Here is a 15,940-nt window from a genome sequence, read left to right on the forward strand (position 1 = left end):
GCGTGATCTCATCACCCATTCAGAGGGAGCGGCGAGTCCTCTTCCCCCAACCAGAAAACTCAACGGGCTATCATCCAATCAAAGGGAGCAGCGCACCCTAGTTTTCCCCAATCAAAATGTGAGCTTTCCACCCAATCAGAGAGAGCGGAGCCGCGCCGTGCCATCCTATCCTCTCCCAATCAGAATGCGCCTTGGATCGCGGACGTGAGTGGAAGGTACAGTTCGTGGAGTGTGTGCAGCTGCAACAATGTCTCAGGTAACGTGCTCGGTGCAACATCACTCGGATGGGCGATCTGAATTGGGAGTAACATATGTCCGAGGTGGGCAAGTCCCGCTGAAGTTTGGCTGGCGGCGATCAACCGTCTGCGAGGCGCGTTGCATCGGTGGGAGGAGTGGCGCGGGGCTGCAACTCTGCCGATCCCTATACCAAGTCCCGGGCGGTCGGTGTCGGCCAGGACCCGAGCTCGAAGTTGTTCCAAACATGAGCGACGAATACTACCGATTTGCTGACTCGGGTACTGTACCTGGGAAAGAGCTCTTGGTTTTATTGCGGATTTTCCAATGTCCGCCTTTGTTGCCGGGGGAAAAGGGTGGAGCTAGACAAGTATTTGATTGCAGAGGTTGCTGTGCAGGTCAAAAATGAATGAACATTATAAACATCTTGACCAAACTGTTGAAACGACCTCGTAATGTTTGTATCTTTCCGGTTTGCAAAAGCGAGACCAAAAGGGTCATCTTTATAAAATGACTGCCAAAAAATTATTGATCATTGCGAGGTTCATTGCTTCAGGAAATTACACTAGAGAAATGTTTACCAAAAGATTGAAGGTCGAGCCTACAATTATGTACATTATAATAAACGAAAAAATGTAATTAATTATCAAGAGCTTGTCTGTAGAGATGTCTCTGGAGGGTGTGTTATTTGCTTTATGAGACCCTATGTTTATCAAGTGCAGTGTTATGGAGCATATTGAGTGCACATATCCAAGTATCTGGGGCAGGATTGAAAATTTTGATCATGTCCCAAGAATGGTTTGGATTTGACGTCTTGTTCTTTCTGTTTTAGGCGGATTTTGAAAAGGCAGCAGAAGATGTCAAACATCTCAAAACTAAACCATCTGATGAAGACATGCTGATTATCTATAGCCTTTACAAGCAGGCAGTTGTTGGGGATGTGAATACAGGTTTGTTGGCGATCAGATTCTGCACCAATATCCGTTTATATGTTAATTGCTGTTCACCTTCTAGATAATATCTTTTGCTTTCCCAGCACGCCCAGGCATATTGGACTTGAAAGGAAAAGCCAAGTGGGATGCATGGAACGGACAGAAAGGTTAGTATAGCACAACAAAACAAAAGGCTCCTAATTAAATAATATAATGAACTGTTAATAGAACATTCAGCATCAATGCTGCATATCAAGTTCTTACGGCATTAGGCATAAAGCATGCTAATTTTCCCAATCACAAATTTCTGTTTTCTGTCCTATCTGCAGTATCCAACCTCTTAGATTTTTCTGAACCTAGCTTCACTAACTGGAAATTGGAATTACAATTTCTCAGGAGTAGTTTGTAAACAGAAAATAGGCGCAGGAGGAGGTCATTCGGCCCTTTGAGCCAGCACCGCGCCATTCATTGTGATCATGGCTGATCATCCATAATCAATAACCCGTGCCTGCCTTCTCCCCATATCCCTTGATTCCACTAGCCTCTAGAGCTCTATCTAACTCTCTTAAATCCATCCAGTGATTTGGCCTCCACTGCCCTCTGGCAGAGAATTCCACAAATTCACGTAATATTTAAAACTATCTGTCTATATAAATAAATGTACATCATATATGTAAACAGGTTTTAAGATTTTTGTTTTAGTATTTACTAGACCAAGTCGACCCATTGGGCTCAACCCTCTCCTGCATTGGTGCAGCACCTCCTCCCTTCCCTCCCGCCTCCTTCCACCCCCTCCTTTCTCCCTCCTGCCTTCCCCCCCTCCCCCTCACTCCACCCCCTTCTCCTCTCCCCCACTCCATCCCCCTCAACCACCCTTATTCCCCCCCTCCCTCCCTAGGAGATAGATTTAAACTTTTAAATGTGAATAACTTTAAAAATATAACACCGGTTTCAATTAAATTTCTTCCATTAGCACCAAAGGGACGACGGTGAGTAAGGTGGGCCTAAAATTGTCGTGCTATCGTGTACCGTTTTGACTGTGCTTCGGGAACAAACAAGAGTTTTAGTATATAGATACTTTCTAGGCTATTCTTGTGGGGAATTTATACTGTCTTTGCCTTTTTAAATGGGTAAAATACATGAGATTATCACTCAAATTATAACATGTGTTCTTAGTTTAAACTTGTATCCAAGTTCATGATGAAATCAGAATTGCATTGAATCTAATGTGCAGTGGACATATGTTTCTCATTTCCTGACAATGGAAATTCTTGCATAGAGTTTCAGACTAAATTGAACTGCTTCATTTCTTTTCTACTTTTATAATCAACTTTAAATGAGCATTGAACGAAATTTTTCCAAGTAATGCTAATCTTTGTGCAACAAATATAGAAGGTAGCTTTCTTAATTCTTTGATTATCCTCTAATAGGTACAAGCAAAGAGGAAGCAATGAAGAAATACATAGAAAAAGTACAAGAGTTAAAAGGAAAATTGGGCATGGAATAGAATGTGAACATTTTTTTTTAAGTATAAATTTTATTTACAAAAGCACTGATTGAACTAATTTGTTTCTACGCCATGCGTAGAGTTGAGAAACTTTTAATGGCGGTATGATTAATTTTATATTGTAACATGGCTGTTCATAATATTTACTAATGGGGATTAAAACTGTAGCTAGAAAACTGGATTTATAGTAAACCTTAAAATAAAACATTTTAAACGAACTCATTTGTTTGTTTTGACTGACATATCACAACACACACAATTATGAATATTTGAACTTCATCGGGTTGCCTTAACAACAAGTAAAGTGCTTTCCCTTCTAATTCAGAGTGTACAATGTACTTCGTGCAATTTCACTAGCTTTTTGAAAGAGTAACTGATGCTGATTTTTTTTTGTTTCTCCTTATACCATGACTACTGATTTTGCAGTAGACTGTCTCCTTTCTAGTTCCTTGCAGAGATTACATGTGTCATGTAATTTTAGATTGCAAAAGGTTAATTTGATAATGCTAAACATCTCTGGGGAAATCTGAGCCAGCAGTTATCAAGCAAATTAGTGAGGAATTGTAGGTGAAACATACTGGAGCTTATACACAGTGAAATTATAACATATACATGTGACGAAGATTTTTGCATGAGAAAAGATAATATACGTTGCTTAAAATTAATCCATCTTCTATGAACAAAGGATTAAGATCTATGCCTAATCTTTGAAATATTAGGGGGAAATTATCCTACTGTTGAGTAGTTCATGTATTACAGGTGTGGGGTATTCATGAAGAATGACTAGAATCATTAATTTGCCTTAGGATTTTTTTATGCGTGTATTGCACTAATAGTTTAGAGAGGCTTGTATTTCTGAAATATACAGAGTAGTCTGTGATTTTTTTTTTTGATCCCCAAATAATATCTTCAATGAAGTTTATAAATAATTTTCTCTTAAACTTGTTTATTCACAAAATGCTGGAGTAACTCAGCAAGTCAGGCAGCATCTCAGGAGAGAAGGAATGGGTGACGTTTTGGGTTGAGACCCTTCTTCAGACTGAAGAAGGGCCTCGACCCAAAACGTCACCCATTCCTTCTCTCCTGAGATGCTGCCTGACCTGAGTTACTCCAGCATTTTGTGAATAAACACCTTCGATTTGTACCAGCATCTGCAGTTATTTTCTTACACATTCTCTTAAACTTGTGTTCAGCTGCTTTGTGGTTGATTATGAAGTGTCACTTTTAATGGGCATTTTCATTCGTTATGTTTAATTTGGCACGTGTTTTCCTTGTACCTAGTGTTTGCATATTTTCATTTTAGTTTTCATTCTACCACTGCAAAAAGTTGTTCTGCAAAATCAGGCCGTTACTGTTTGTAAAATAGAAACTAAATTCGACTTCCTTCTAGAGTTAGAGCAAAGGTTTTGGATGTAAATTCTATTGAAATTGGTTACACATCTGTTTCCCAAGCATTTAAAGCTGACATTACCAGTGTTTCTTGGATCATTTATATGAATTGGGAATAGCCAAAACAGACAAACTATGTTAGTATATTTGTGGCCCAAGTGTAAGATATTAATTGATTATCTGCATTTAAATTACAATAATGTGATCAGTTAGAATATTAAAACACATTCTATTATATAGGCCAAAAATCTTGTTTTTAGTAAAAATAAGATGCATTGAAAGCATGGATTTAGGTTGGTTCTCCAGCATACAAACTGGAACCTTGTGGTTTGATATTGCCATATGGTCATAAGGATTAGGAGTAGAATTAGGCCAATCAAGCCTACTCTGCCATTCAATCAAGGCTGATCTATCTCACCCTCCTAACTCCATTCTCCTGTCTCCTCCCCGTAACCTCTGACTAATCGCCCCGACCCGGGGGCTTCGATCGTCCTGACTGCGGATGGTTCGACTGGCCCGACCACGGGAGAATAAAGAGGAAGAATCTGCTGTGGTGGATGTTTATGTTAACTTTTATGTAATTGTGTGGTTTGTTGCTTTTTTTTGTTGGATGGCTGTATGGTAATTTGAATTTCACTGTACTTTAATTGGTACATGTGACACTAACTGTCCTTGAAACCTTGAAGATAATATATGTTGCTTAAAAGCCTTTCCAGATTCCTTACATTGTGCCATTTTGGCTGACTTGCTAGCTGCTTTAGGTCGATTTGAGAAGGTAAAACCTGGTTCGCATCTGCTGCACTTTTGTCCTTGGAGAAATTATAAAAATCATTGTCGTACAGTGTGAAAAACGGGCCATTCGATCCAATTTGCCCACACCGACCAACATGTCTCATCTACAGTAGACACGCCACTGTATGTTTCTTTTTTTTTTTTCCTAATCAGATGTGCAGCACTTTGCACGTGGGTTGTTTTTAAATATGCTATACAAATAAAATTGACTTGACTTGACACCTACGTTTGGCCACTTATCCCTCTAAATCTGTCCTATCCATGTATCTGTCTAATTGCTTCTTAAATAATGCAATAGTCCCTGCCTCAACTACCTCCTCCAGCTGCTCGTTCCATATGCCCACCACCCTTTGTGTGAAAAAGTTACCCCTCGGATTCCTATAAAATCTTTCCCCTTCACTAAACCTATGCCCTCTAGTTCTCAATTCCCCTACACTGAGTAAGAGACTGCGTCTACCCGATCTATTCCTCTCATGATTTTAGATAAGATCACTCCGCATCCTCCTGTGCTCCAGAGAATAGAATCCAGGCCTCTTCAACCTCTCCCTATAGTTCAGCCCCTTGAGTCCTAGCAACATCCTTGGACATCCCTGCACACTTTCCAACTTGACAACATATTTCCTATAACATGGTACCGAGAACTGAATATAATACTCCACATGCGGTCTCATCAACGTCTTATATAACTGCAACATTACCTCCCAACTTCTATACTCAATGCTCTAACTGATAAGGGCCAATGTGCTAAAAACCTTTATGACCACCCCAACTACCTTTTGACGTCACCTTTAGGGAACTATGTACCTGTACTTCTAGATTACTATGTTCTACAATGCTTCCCAGAGCCCTACCATTCACTTTGTAGGCCCATGTTAGACTTTCCAAAATGCAACACCACGCATTTCTCTATTAAACTCCATTAACCGTTGTCTGAAATCATAAGTAATCATATGCCTTAAAATAACACAAATTCAAAATTTTTCATGTTGCATGGATTTTCTAGGATGAGCCCTTTCGGATGGCAGCTATGATTAACCAATTAAACTGATTCTGGGCATTTGAGGCATTTAGCTCATGTAGTTAGCAACTAATATACAAGGCTAAACCTGTTGTGAACATTTACCTGTATTTCGTACTGTTTAGAACCTTTCCAAATAAGCAATAAAATTGGTATTTCCAAAATTTGAATCATTTGGCATAAAACTTTTCACTGAACTGAGGAAAATTATAAATGCTATATTAAATGCACAGAAAAATGCAATGCTGTTTGGCAATTGATTAGTTAATAACTTATCAAGTGACATGCAACATTGTGATTAATAATTAACTGCTCTTTACCAGTCATCCACTAATGGCTAATGCTCAATTCTAAACACCTTCCTGTGTCAGTCAGGGAAGTATATTGAGTGAAGATTCATGCTGACAAAGTTGACAATCTGGACTGTTTGCATTTGCCTGAATTTGAACCATATCCCTCTAAACCTAATGAAGGTGGAAAGGAAACTGGCTGGTGGAATTGTGTTTTTCTCATTTGAAATCTTGTCTATTTATAAAATATTGATAATGGAATTTTGAAGGAAAAAAATCTTTTAAAGTGAAATTTATAGATCAAAGTTAAATACAAATATGTATTTATATCACAACGCTAAACTTTTCTATTTAGAAGACGAAAGGATTTTCATAACTGCCTGTGTCATTAGATTATTGCAGCATGTTTAATAGTTCTAGTTTTCTAAAACAACAATTTTCCTGTGAACTGAACAGCACCAAATTTTGGTGTAGTTGGCTTGTTGGTTGAATTCTCCCATTTCAGTTAAACAGCACCCACAGCCTTCCCACCTACCTTATCCCCCCACACCCCACCAATCTCCGTGCACACACACTGCTCTCCCTGACCCACCCCCTGCTGCCCCATCACCTCGGTTCCTTTCCCCTCCTCCATCTGCTCATCTCTAACCTCTTTCTCGCCCCATTCCCTCCAATCATTACCCTTTCTTCCAGATTTACATTTCACTCTCCTTATTTAATTATCTGATTCCACATCCGCACCCTTTGATCTCCATTTCACCTCAAGCCTTTGTTACTATCTCCATCCATCTGCCTTTCATCCACCTTCACCTGAATCCATATATCAAGTGCCAATTCTTGCCCCACCCCTTCCCCTCACTTCTCTTTATTAGTTTTCTTCCCTCTGCTCCATCAGTCCGAAGAAGAGTTCCGCCCTATAATGTCTGTTCATTTCTCTCGACAGGTGCTACCTGGCTTGAAGAGTTCCTTCAGCATTTTGTTTTTACCTGTAATTGTCCAAACTAATTGCTTTTCATATACGCATACATCTCCTGAGATTGATGCTTTACTATTATATCTGATGGCTGGCATAATTATTTTTCAAAAATATTTAACCAACGTTTTGAATACTCCTGAGTGCTTTTCATGTAGATCATTCAGTCAGGCTTTCTTTTGATCTCTCTCACATGCTTTTACGTTCTTTCAGATGTTTGTATCTGTATTCAAGGCTGAAGCTAGAAATGTAATAAAATAAACTACCAAAGATAGACACAAAATGCTGGAGTAACTGTTGGTCTGGAGAAAATGGATAGGTGATGTTTTTGGTTGGGACCCTTCCGCAGTCTGATGCTGCCTAACCCACTGAGTTACTCTCGCATTTAGTCTATCTGGCTGGAAATGTTACTTTCTCTTGGGCATTCTGGTGACAAGAGCAGTCCACCTCTGCACATATTTTAGAAACATAGAAAATAGGTGCAGGACGAGGCCATTTGGCCCATCGAGTCAGCACCGCCATTCATTTTGATCATGGCTGATCGTCTACAATCAGTAACCTGTGCCTGCCTTCTCCCCATATCCCTTGATTCCGCTAGAGCTCTATCTAACTCTCTTAAATTCATCCAGTGAATTGGCCTCCAATGCCTTCTGTGGCAAAGAATTCCACAAATTCACAATTCTCTGGGTGAAAAAGTTTCTTCTCAATAGACAATAGACAATAGGTGAAGGAGTAGGCCATTCAGACCTTCGAGCCAGCACCGCCATTCAATGCGATCATGGCTGATCACTCTCAATCAGTACCCCCTTCCTGCCTTCTCCCCATACTCCCTCACTCCGCTATCCTTAAGAGCTCTATCCAGCTCTCTCTTGAAAGCATCCAACGAACTGGCCTCCACTGCCTTCTGAGGCAGAGAATTCCACACCTTCACCACTCTCTGACTGAAAAAGTTCTTCCTCATCTCCGTTCTAAATGGCCTACCCCTTATTCTTAAACTGTGGCCCCTTGTTCTGGACTCCCCCAACATTGGGAACATGTTTCCTGCCTCTAATGTGTCCAATCCCCTAATTATCTTATATGTTTCAATAAGATCCCCCCTCATCCTTCTAAATTCCAGTGTATACAAGCCCAATCGCTCCAGCCTTTCAACATACGACAGTCCCGCCATTCCGGGAATTAACCTAGTGAACCTACGCTGCACGCCCTCCATAGCAAGAACATCCTTCCTCAAATTTGGAGACCAAAACTGCACACAGTACTCCAGGTGGGGTCTCACCAGGGCCCGGTACAACTGTAGAATGACCTCTTTGCTCCTATACTCAACTCCTCTTGTTACGAAGGCCAACATTCCATTGGCTTTCTTCACTGCCTGCTGTACCTGCATGCTTCCTTTCATTGACTGATGCACTAGGACACCCAGATCTCGTTGAACTCCCCCTCCTCCTAACTTGACACCATTCAGATAATAATCTGCCTTTCTATTCTTACTTCCAAAGTGAATAACCTCACACTTATCTACATTAAACTGCATCTGCCATGTATCCGCCCACTCACACAACCTGTCCAAGTCACCCTGCAGCCTTATTGCATCTTCCTCATAATTCACACTACCCCCAGCTTAGTATCATCTGCAAATTTGCTAATGGTACTTTTAATCCCTTCGTCTAAGTCATTAATGTATATCGTAAATAGCTGGGGTCCCAGCACCGAACCTTGCGGTACCCCACTGGTCACTGCCTCCCATTCCGAAAGGGACCCATTTATCCCCACTCTTTGCTTTCTGTCTGTCAACCAATTTTCTATCCATGTCAGTACCCTACCCCCAATACCATGTGCCCTAATCTTGCCCACTAATCTCCTATGTGGGACCTTGTCGAAGGCTTTCTGAAAGTCGAGGTACACCACATCCACTGACTCTCCCCTGTCAATTTTCCTAGTTACATCCTCGAAAAATTCCAGTAGATTTGTCAAGCATGATTTCCCCTTCGTAAATCCATGCTGACTCGGAATGATCCCGTTACTGCTATCCAAATGCTCAGCAAATTTCGTCTTTTATAATTGACTCCAGCATCTTCCCCACCACTGATGTCAGACTAACTGGTCTATAATTACCCGTTTTCTCTCTCCCTCCTTTCTTAAAAAGTGGGATAACATTTGCTATCCTCCAATCCACAGGAACTGATCCTGAATCTATGGAACATTGAAAAATGATCTCCAATGCTTCCACTATTTCTAGAGCCACCTCCTTAAGTACCCTGGGATGCAGACCATCAGGCCCTGGGGATTTATCAGCCTTCAGTCCCATCAGTCTACCCAAAACCATTTCCTGCCTAATGTGGATTTCCTTCAGTTCCTCCATCACCCTAGGTTCTCCGGCCCCTAGAACATTTGGGAGATTGTGTGTATCTTCCTCAGTGAAGACAGATCCAAAGTAACGGTTTAACTCGTCTGCCATTTCTTTGTTCCCCATAATAAATTCCCCTGTTTCTGTCTTCAAGGGACCTACAGTTCTCGCCTCAGTTTTAAATGGCTGTGTCCCCTGGTTCTGGACTCTGCCAACATTGGGTACATTTTTTCCTGCATCTAGCTTGTCCCCTCTCATCCTTCTAAACTCCAGAGAATACAAGCCCAGTCTTTCCAATCTTTCCTCATATGACAGTCCCTCCATCCCAGGGATTGACCTTGTGAACATACGCTGCACTGCCTCAATAGCACTGCCTCAATAGCACTGCCTCAATGTCCTTCCTCAAATTAGGAAATCAAAACGGCACACAATCCTCCAGATGTGGTCTCAACAGGGCCCCATACAACTGCAGAAGGACCTCTTTGCTCCTGTACTCAAATCCTCTTTACAGCGAATGCAGCGCCGGAGACTCAGGTTCGATCCTGACTACGGGTGCTGCACTGTAAGGAGTTTGTACGTTCTCCCCGTGACCTGCGTGGGTTTTCTCCGAGATCTTCGGTTTCCTCCCACACTCCAAAGACGTACAGGTATGTAGGTTAATTGGCTGGGTAAATGTAAAAATTGTCCCTAGTGGGTGTAGGATAGTGTTAATGTACGGGGATCGCTGGGTGGCACGGACTTGGAGGGCCGAAAAGGCCTGTTTCCGGCTGTATATATATGATAACATGCCATTAGCTTTCTTCACTGCCTGCTGTACCTGCACGCTTACTTTCAGTGACTGGTGTACAAGGGCACCAAGGTCTCGTTGCACTTCCCCATTACCTAATCTGACACCATTGAGATAATTGCATCCTTATTTTTGCCATCAGTGGATAAACTCACATTTATCTACGTTATACTGCATCTGCCATGCATCTGCCCACTCACTCAACCTGTCCAAGTCACCCTGCAACCTCCTAACATCATCTTCACAGTTCACACTGCCACCCAGCTTTATCATCTGTTAACTTGCCAGTGTTACTTCTAATTCCATCATCCAAATCATTAATATTTATTGTAAATAGTTGCGGCCCCACCACCGAGCCTTGTGGCACTCCACTCTCCACTGCCTGCCATTCTGAAAAGGACCCGTTTATTCCTACTCTTTGTTTCCTGTCTGCCAACCAATTCTCTATCCATGTCAATACCCTATCCCCAATACCATGTGCACTAATTTTGCTCACCAACCTCCCGTGTGGACCTTATTAAAGGCCTTTTGTAAGTCTAGATACACTACATCCACTGGCTCTCCTTCATCCATTTTACTTGTCACATCCTCAAAAAATTCCAGAAGATTAGTCAAGCAGGATTTCCCCTTCATAAATCCATGCTGACTTGGACATCCTTTTACCGCTATGCAAATGCACCATTATTACCTCTTTAATAATTGACTCCAGCAACTTCCCCACCACCAATGTTGGGCTAACTGGTCTATACTTCCCTGTTTTCTCTCTCGCTTCTTTCTTGAAAAGTGGGATAACATTACCTACCCTCCAATCCACAGGAACTGATCCTGAATCTATTGAACATTGGAAAATGATCACCAATGCGTACACGATTTCTTGAACCACCTCCTTGAGTGCCCTGGGATGCAGCCCATCAGGCCCTGGGATTTTATCAGCCTTCAGTCCCATCAGGCTACCCAATACAGTCTAATTTTGCAACCACTTTATTGGCCCTATTTGTTTCGGTGAAGATACTTGGCAAGTAGTGTAGTCGTGATGCACAATTGATATAATTGCATCAGATTAGATGCTCATTGTAGCATACATTAAGGACCCTAACATCATCAATAATTCTTAAACTGTTCTTGAGTTTCATCTAAGACACAAAATGCTGGAGCAACTCAGCGGTACAGGCAGCATCCTTGGGCAGAAGAAGTGGGTGACATTTCGGGTCGAGATCCTTCTTCAGACTGATCTCATTGAGTTTTAGTTTCATCTGTTCAGTCATACAAACATCAGTCAGTTTTCAAACCTTCCTGACAGATAATGTAGCTGTTCCAGCCCTCCTCTGTTCTTGTTCTTCAATATATCAAAGGGTCTCGACCCAAAATGTCACCCATTCCCTCTCTCCTAGATGCTGCCTGACCTGAGTTACTCCAGCATTTTGTGATTTGTACCAGCATCTGCAGTTATTTTCCTACAAGTAAAGAATCCCAACTTGCACAGATTGTTGATTTGTGTCATTACTGTTTCAAAGCATTTGTAGTGAAGATGCTGAAGTGCAAACGTGACAACAATCTACCACAAGCAGCAACCATGTATTTCATGCGACAAAGCAGCCACAAATAGGCACACAAGCAAGGATCAACTTGTGCTCTCGTAAACTTGCATTGGCAGGCCTTGGGTCATAATTTGACCTTTTATTCCCATTTTTTAAAATGTTTTTGTAACATTCTGCATGATGTGCCTTCTTCAAAACCATGAATCTGCAAAAGAATTATACTCCAACCCAACAACCAATGATTACATATAGGGTGCTATGCAGAAATTGCATTGGCAAATTTTACTGTATCTTTTATTTGGACTGTTGCAACATAATTTTCTTTGAACTTTTCAATTCTGACTTATTATTTTACATCAAGATCTTGCATCTTCAGATGCAACATATTTCATAACTTTGAACTTTCATATATACAATGCCAACCAATAGTATATCTTTTACAAGTGTCTACTGTTTTCTCACATTAAGAAGCATCAAATCAGAAACTACTACTGGCAGTTGTTGCAATAGATAATGTTTTCCATATCACCTAGCTAAATAATCATAAGAACCATACAGCACAGAAACAGGTCCCTTTGAGGCAACTCGTCCACAGCGACTATAATACCTCAATTTAGCTAATCCCATATATCCACGTTTTACTCATATCCCTCCAAACCTCCTATCCATGCACCTGTCCATATGTCTTTTAAATGTTATGATATCTGCCTCATCACATCCCCAGGCAGCTTGTTCTACATACCCACAGCCCTCTGAATGGAAAAAGTTGTCCCATGGGTTCCTGTTGGATGTTTTCTCCTCTCATCTTAAACCTACCTACGTGCTCTATTTCTCGATTCCCCCTCCCCTTGAAAAAGACTGCATTTACGCTATCTCACTCATAATTTTATACACCGCTATAAGCTCACCCCTCAGCCTCTTGCAATCCAAGGAATATGGTCCTAGCCTACCCAATGTCACCCTATAGTTATGCTTTAGAGTCCTCGCAACATCTTTGTAAATTTTCTCTGCACCTTTTCCAGCCGAATGACAGCAGGGTGACCAAAACTGATATTATGCTCCAAGTGTGGCCTCTCCAATGTCTTATACAACTAATAGCATGTCAACTTCTGTAGTCCATTCCCTCTGATTGATGAATGCCAATGTGCTAAAATGTTTCTTTACCACCTTATCTACCTGTGACATTATTTTCAGGGAATGATGTACTTGTACTATTACTCCCTCTATTCTACAAAACTCCCCGGGACCCAACTCCTTATGATGAAGGTCCTTTCCTGGTTTGACCTCCCAAAATGCAACACTTTGCACTTATCTGCATTGAACTCCATTGGCCATTCCTCAGCCCATTTGGCCAGCTGATCAAGATCCTGCTCCAATTTTTGATAACCACCTCCACTGTCAATGATTCCAACTATTTTAGTGCAATCTGCGAAATTACTAATCATGTCTTGTAACTTCTCATCAAAATTGGTGATTTAGATGACAAACAGCCACGGTCCTGGTACTATTCTCTAAGGTACACCGCTAGTCACAGGCCTTCAGTCAGAATAACAACCTTCCACCATCACCTCTGCCTCGGATCATGAAGTAAATTCTGTATTCAGTTACCTAGCTCTCGCTGGGTCCCATGTGATCTAAATTTCCAGAGCATCTTATCAAAGGCCTTGCTGAAGTCCATATAAGTTATGTTCACGAGCCTGCCCTAATCAACCTTCTGGTCACTACTTCATTAAAATCAATCAAATTCATGAGACATGATCTCATACGTGGAAAACTATGATAACTATTTTAGTTTAGTCAAGTCCCTTTCACTCTTCTCAGCCACACTTTTAAAAGCATTCAAATATTATTATTGTATTTGAGTATTTGAGTACTCATATTCACTTGAAGGTTTTTGCTTCCAATAATGATTCTTTTTGTTTTATCTATTAAATCATTAAAAAAAAAATTGTAGAAAAGCTTATAATAAAATTAAGTAAATTAGAAAGATTTCCAGTTTTCACTCTTGAAGCAATCTTGTCTACCATAAATATATGCGGCCCTCGAAGTAGTTTATTGGCATTAGAAGAGTCCGATGTTTTCAGATGTCAGAACAAAGGACCTCTGCAAATCCAATCATGGTTAAGATGCAGATGGAAAGTGGTATTGAAATATATTTTTGTTCATTACCTTGCATGAGTCAGAGATTTTATAAATTTATAAGCAACTGCCTAACAATAGTACAGACAAAGTAGCACATTACTTATTGTAATGATATATATATCTAGGAAAACTGTGATTACGCTGCAAAATATTAAAGCACGGCTCTTGTTTACAAGCTGTCATTTCTGATTGCATTAGGGCAGCTGTTTCAAAGTCCGATGATTCACTTGTGATAGGTGCAAGTTATGGTTCATTGCCTAAATGAAACACCACACTGTTTTATTCCATGTGTTAATGTGACTACTTGTAGAATCTCCAGAGTCTTCAAATTATCCATGGAACACTGGATGTTGTTTACTGTCAAGCGTTTCAAGCATGAAAGTTGTCTATTTTGATTTTCACTTTTGGGATATCTCTATCAGTGAGTAACGAAATAGCCTAACATCTTAGAATAAATTATTTATCCAGTTTTCTAGATACTGAGCATGCAAAGATATAAACACAGATTAGTCATTGCTTAAACTATGAAAGACTTGTGTTTTCTATATGTGGTTCTCTAGTCATTATTGAACGCCTGTAGATAAGATATACCATACATAATACAATCAAGTCAAACTCAGTACAATAGATGGAGCAAAGGGGCAGATATTGAGTGCAGAATATAGTTCACACCACTACAGGGCATTGTATCGCATCAATTCCATAAACAAATGTCCTCAGTGGGATAGAAATGAATCAAACGCTACCATAGGCCATGAAAGGACCATACAGAAGCCTAATTAAAGAGGGAAAGAAGCTGTTCCTGATGTATCACACAATGTGGTTGGTCAACAACAGTTTATTGATAATACTCACTCCAAGGAACTTGAAGCTCTCAATCACTCTCATTTCTGCACCATTCATGCTGATTGGGGCATATACTCCACTGGCATCCTGAAGTCAATAACCAGTTCCTTTGTCTCACTGACATTGAGGGTGAGGTTATTGTCCTCTCATCATGTTACTAAGTTCTCCATTTCCTTGTACTCTGTCTCCACTGTTTGTGATTAGGCTAACTACAGTGGTGTTGTCTGCAAACTTGTAGATGCATTTAGAGCCAAATTTAGCCGTACAGTTGTGTGTATATAGGGAGCATAATAGGTGACTAAAGGGCCTGATCCACTTAGGCGATTTAAAGGCGACTGCTAGCAACTAGGCTGTCGCCGACAGTTCGCCGGGGTGTCGCGGGCATGATCGTGAGGAGTCTTCCAAAAATCGTAGTGGATCTCAGCGCGTCGCTGAGAAATCGTCCGGTTTGAAATTTCTCAGCGACAGCTGGCTTGTCGACAGGTATCGTTGCTTATTGTGGGTGCTGTCGTATGCTATCCCCAGGTTTATTAGGTTCTCAGATGCATTTAAAAGCACATAATATTAAAATAAGTAAAGTAATTTCAAAATACCATAAAATGCTTGTGTTTAACCAATTTATTTACCGTCAGGACATTTGACAGGTAGATTGGAGGCAACAGTTTGACGGTCAGGTAAGCGTGGGAATTTTCGCGATCCAGCAAAGTGGTAAAAAATATTGTGAAGGTAACATTGCTGGTATCTTTCCATTTGGTGGAGGTGCCTGTTGTAGGTGGTCAGGCCTCAGAAGGGAGAGGAATAACTGCTGCCTGGTAGACAATGACATTTGTGCCAGATCTGCAGTTTTGATTTTCAAATATGATTTTCCTGAGTTAGAGTATTGAAGGTGATGTTGAATTTCATCATCAATGGTCCATGGTTTCCACCATCTAACCTTGATTCCTTATTGTACAAAACAATGTGTTGCAATGGAGGCAGATTGGAAGAGGTTATTTTATCTTGCAAATAGTAATGTAAAACCAATCCCCTCATGTTTCAATAAATGAGTCAAGATAGCTATGGCTGTTTATTGCAGTTTTTTTAAGTTAGTGCACAGTGAAGGTCATGGCCACTATGTCTCTGCATGGGCGGAATCTATGCTGCAATTC

At 40.8% G+C, this 15,940-nt stretch overlaps 1 protein-coding gene across 3 annotated transcripts; it reads left to right on the plus strand.

Moving 5' to 3' along the window:
• The first annotated feature begins 101 nt into the window (after window positions 1-101).
• On the plus strand, window positions 102-2,891 carry dbi (diazepam binding inhibitor (GABA receptor modulator, acyl-CoA binding protein)). Of its 3 annotated transcripts, none has more exons than XM_078404424.1 (4): window positions 102-256; window positions 1,067-1,184; window positions 1,271-1,333; window positions 2,597-2,891. In XM_078404424.1, exons 1-4 carry the CDS (start codon window positions 248-250, stop codon window positions 2,671-2,673), a joined length of 267 nt encoding a protein of 88 aa, XP_078260550.1. In that variant the 5' UTR covers window positions 102-247; the 3' UTR covers window positions 2,674-2,891. The 3 variants fall into 3 exon arrangements, with proteins under 3 accessions (XP_078260550.1, XP_078260551.1, XP_078260552.1); XM_078404425.1 differs by lacking the exon at window positions 102-256 and adding an exon at window positions 272-320; XM_078404426.1 differs by lacking the exon at window positions 102-256 and adding an exon at window positions 391-515.
• The last annotated feature ends 13,049 nt before the right edge of the window (window positions 2,892-15,940 follow it).

This window comes from Rhinoraja longicauda, chromosome 8 (assembly GCF_053455715.1).
Source record: "Rhinoraja longicauda isolate Sanriku21f chromosome 8, sRhiLon1.1, whole genome shotgun sequence".
Lineage (NCBI taxonomy): Eukaryota > Metazoa > Chordata > Chondrichthyes > Rajiformes > Arhynchobatidae > Rhinoraja > Rhinoraja longicauda.

Coding starts and splice junctions, on each gene's coding strand:
- dbi (XM_078404424.1), top strand. Junction 1,185..1,270: donor TGTTGGGGATGTGAATACAG/GTTTGTTGGCGA, acceptor TTGCTTTCCCAG/CACGCCCAGGCATATTGGAC. Junction 1,334..2,596: donor TGCATGGAACGGACAGAAAG/GTTAGTATAGCA, acceptor ATCCTCTAATAG/GTACAAGCAAAGAGGAAGCA.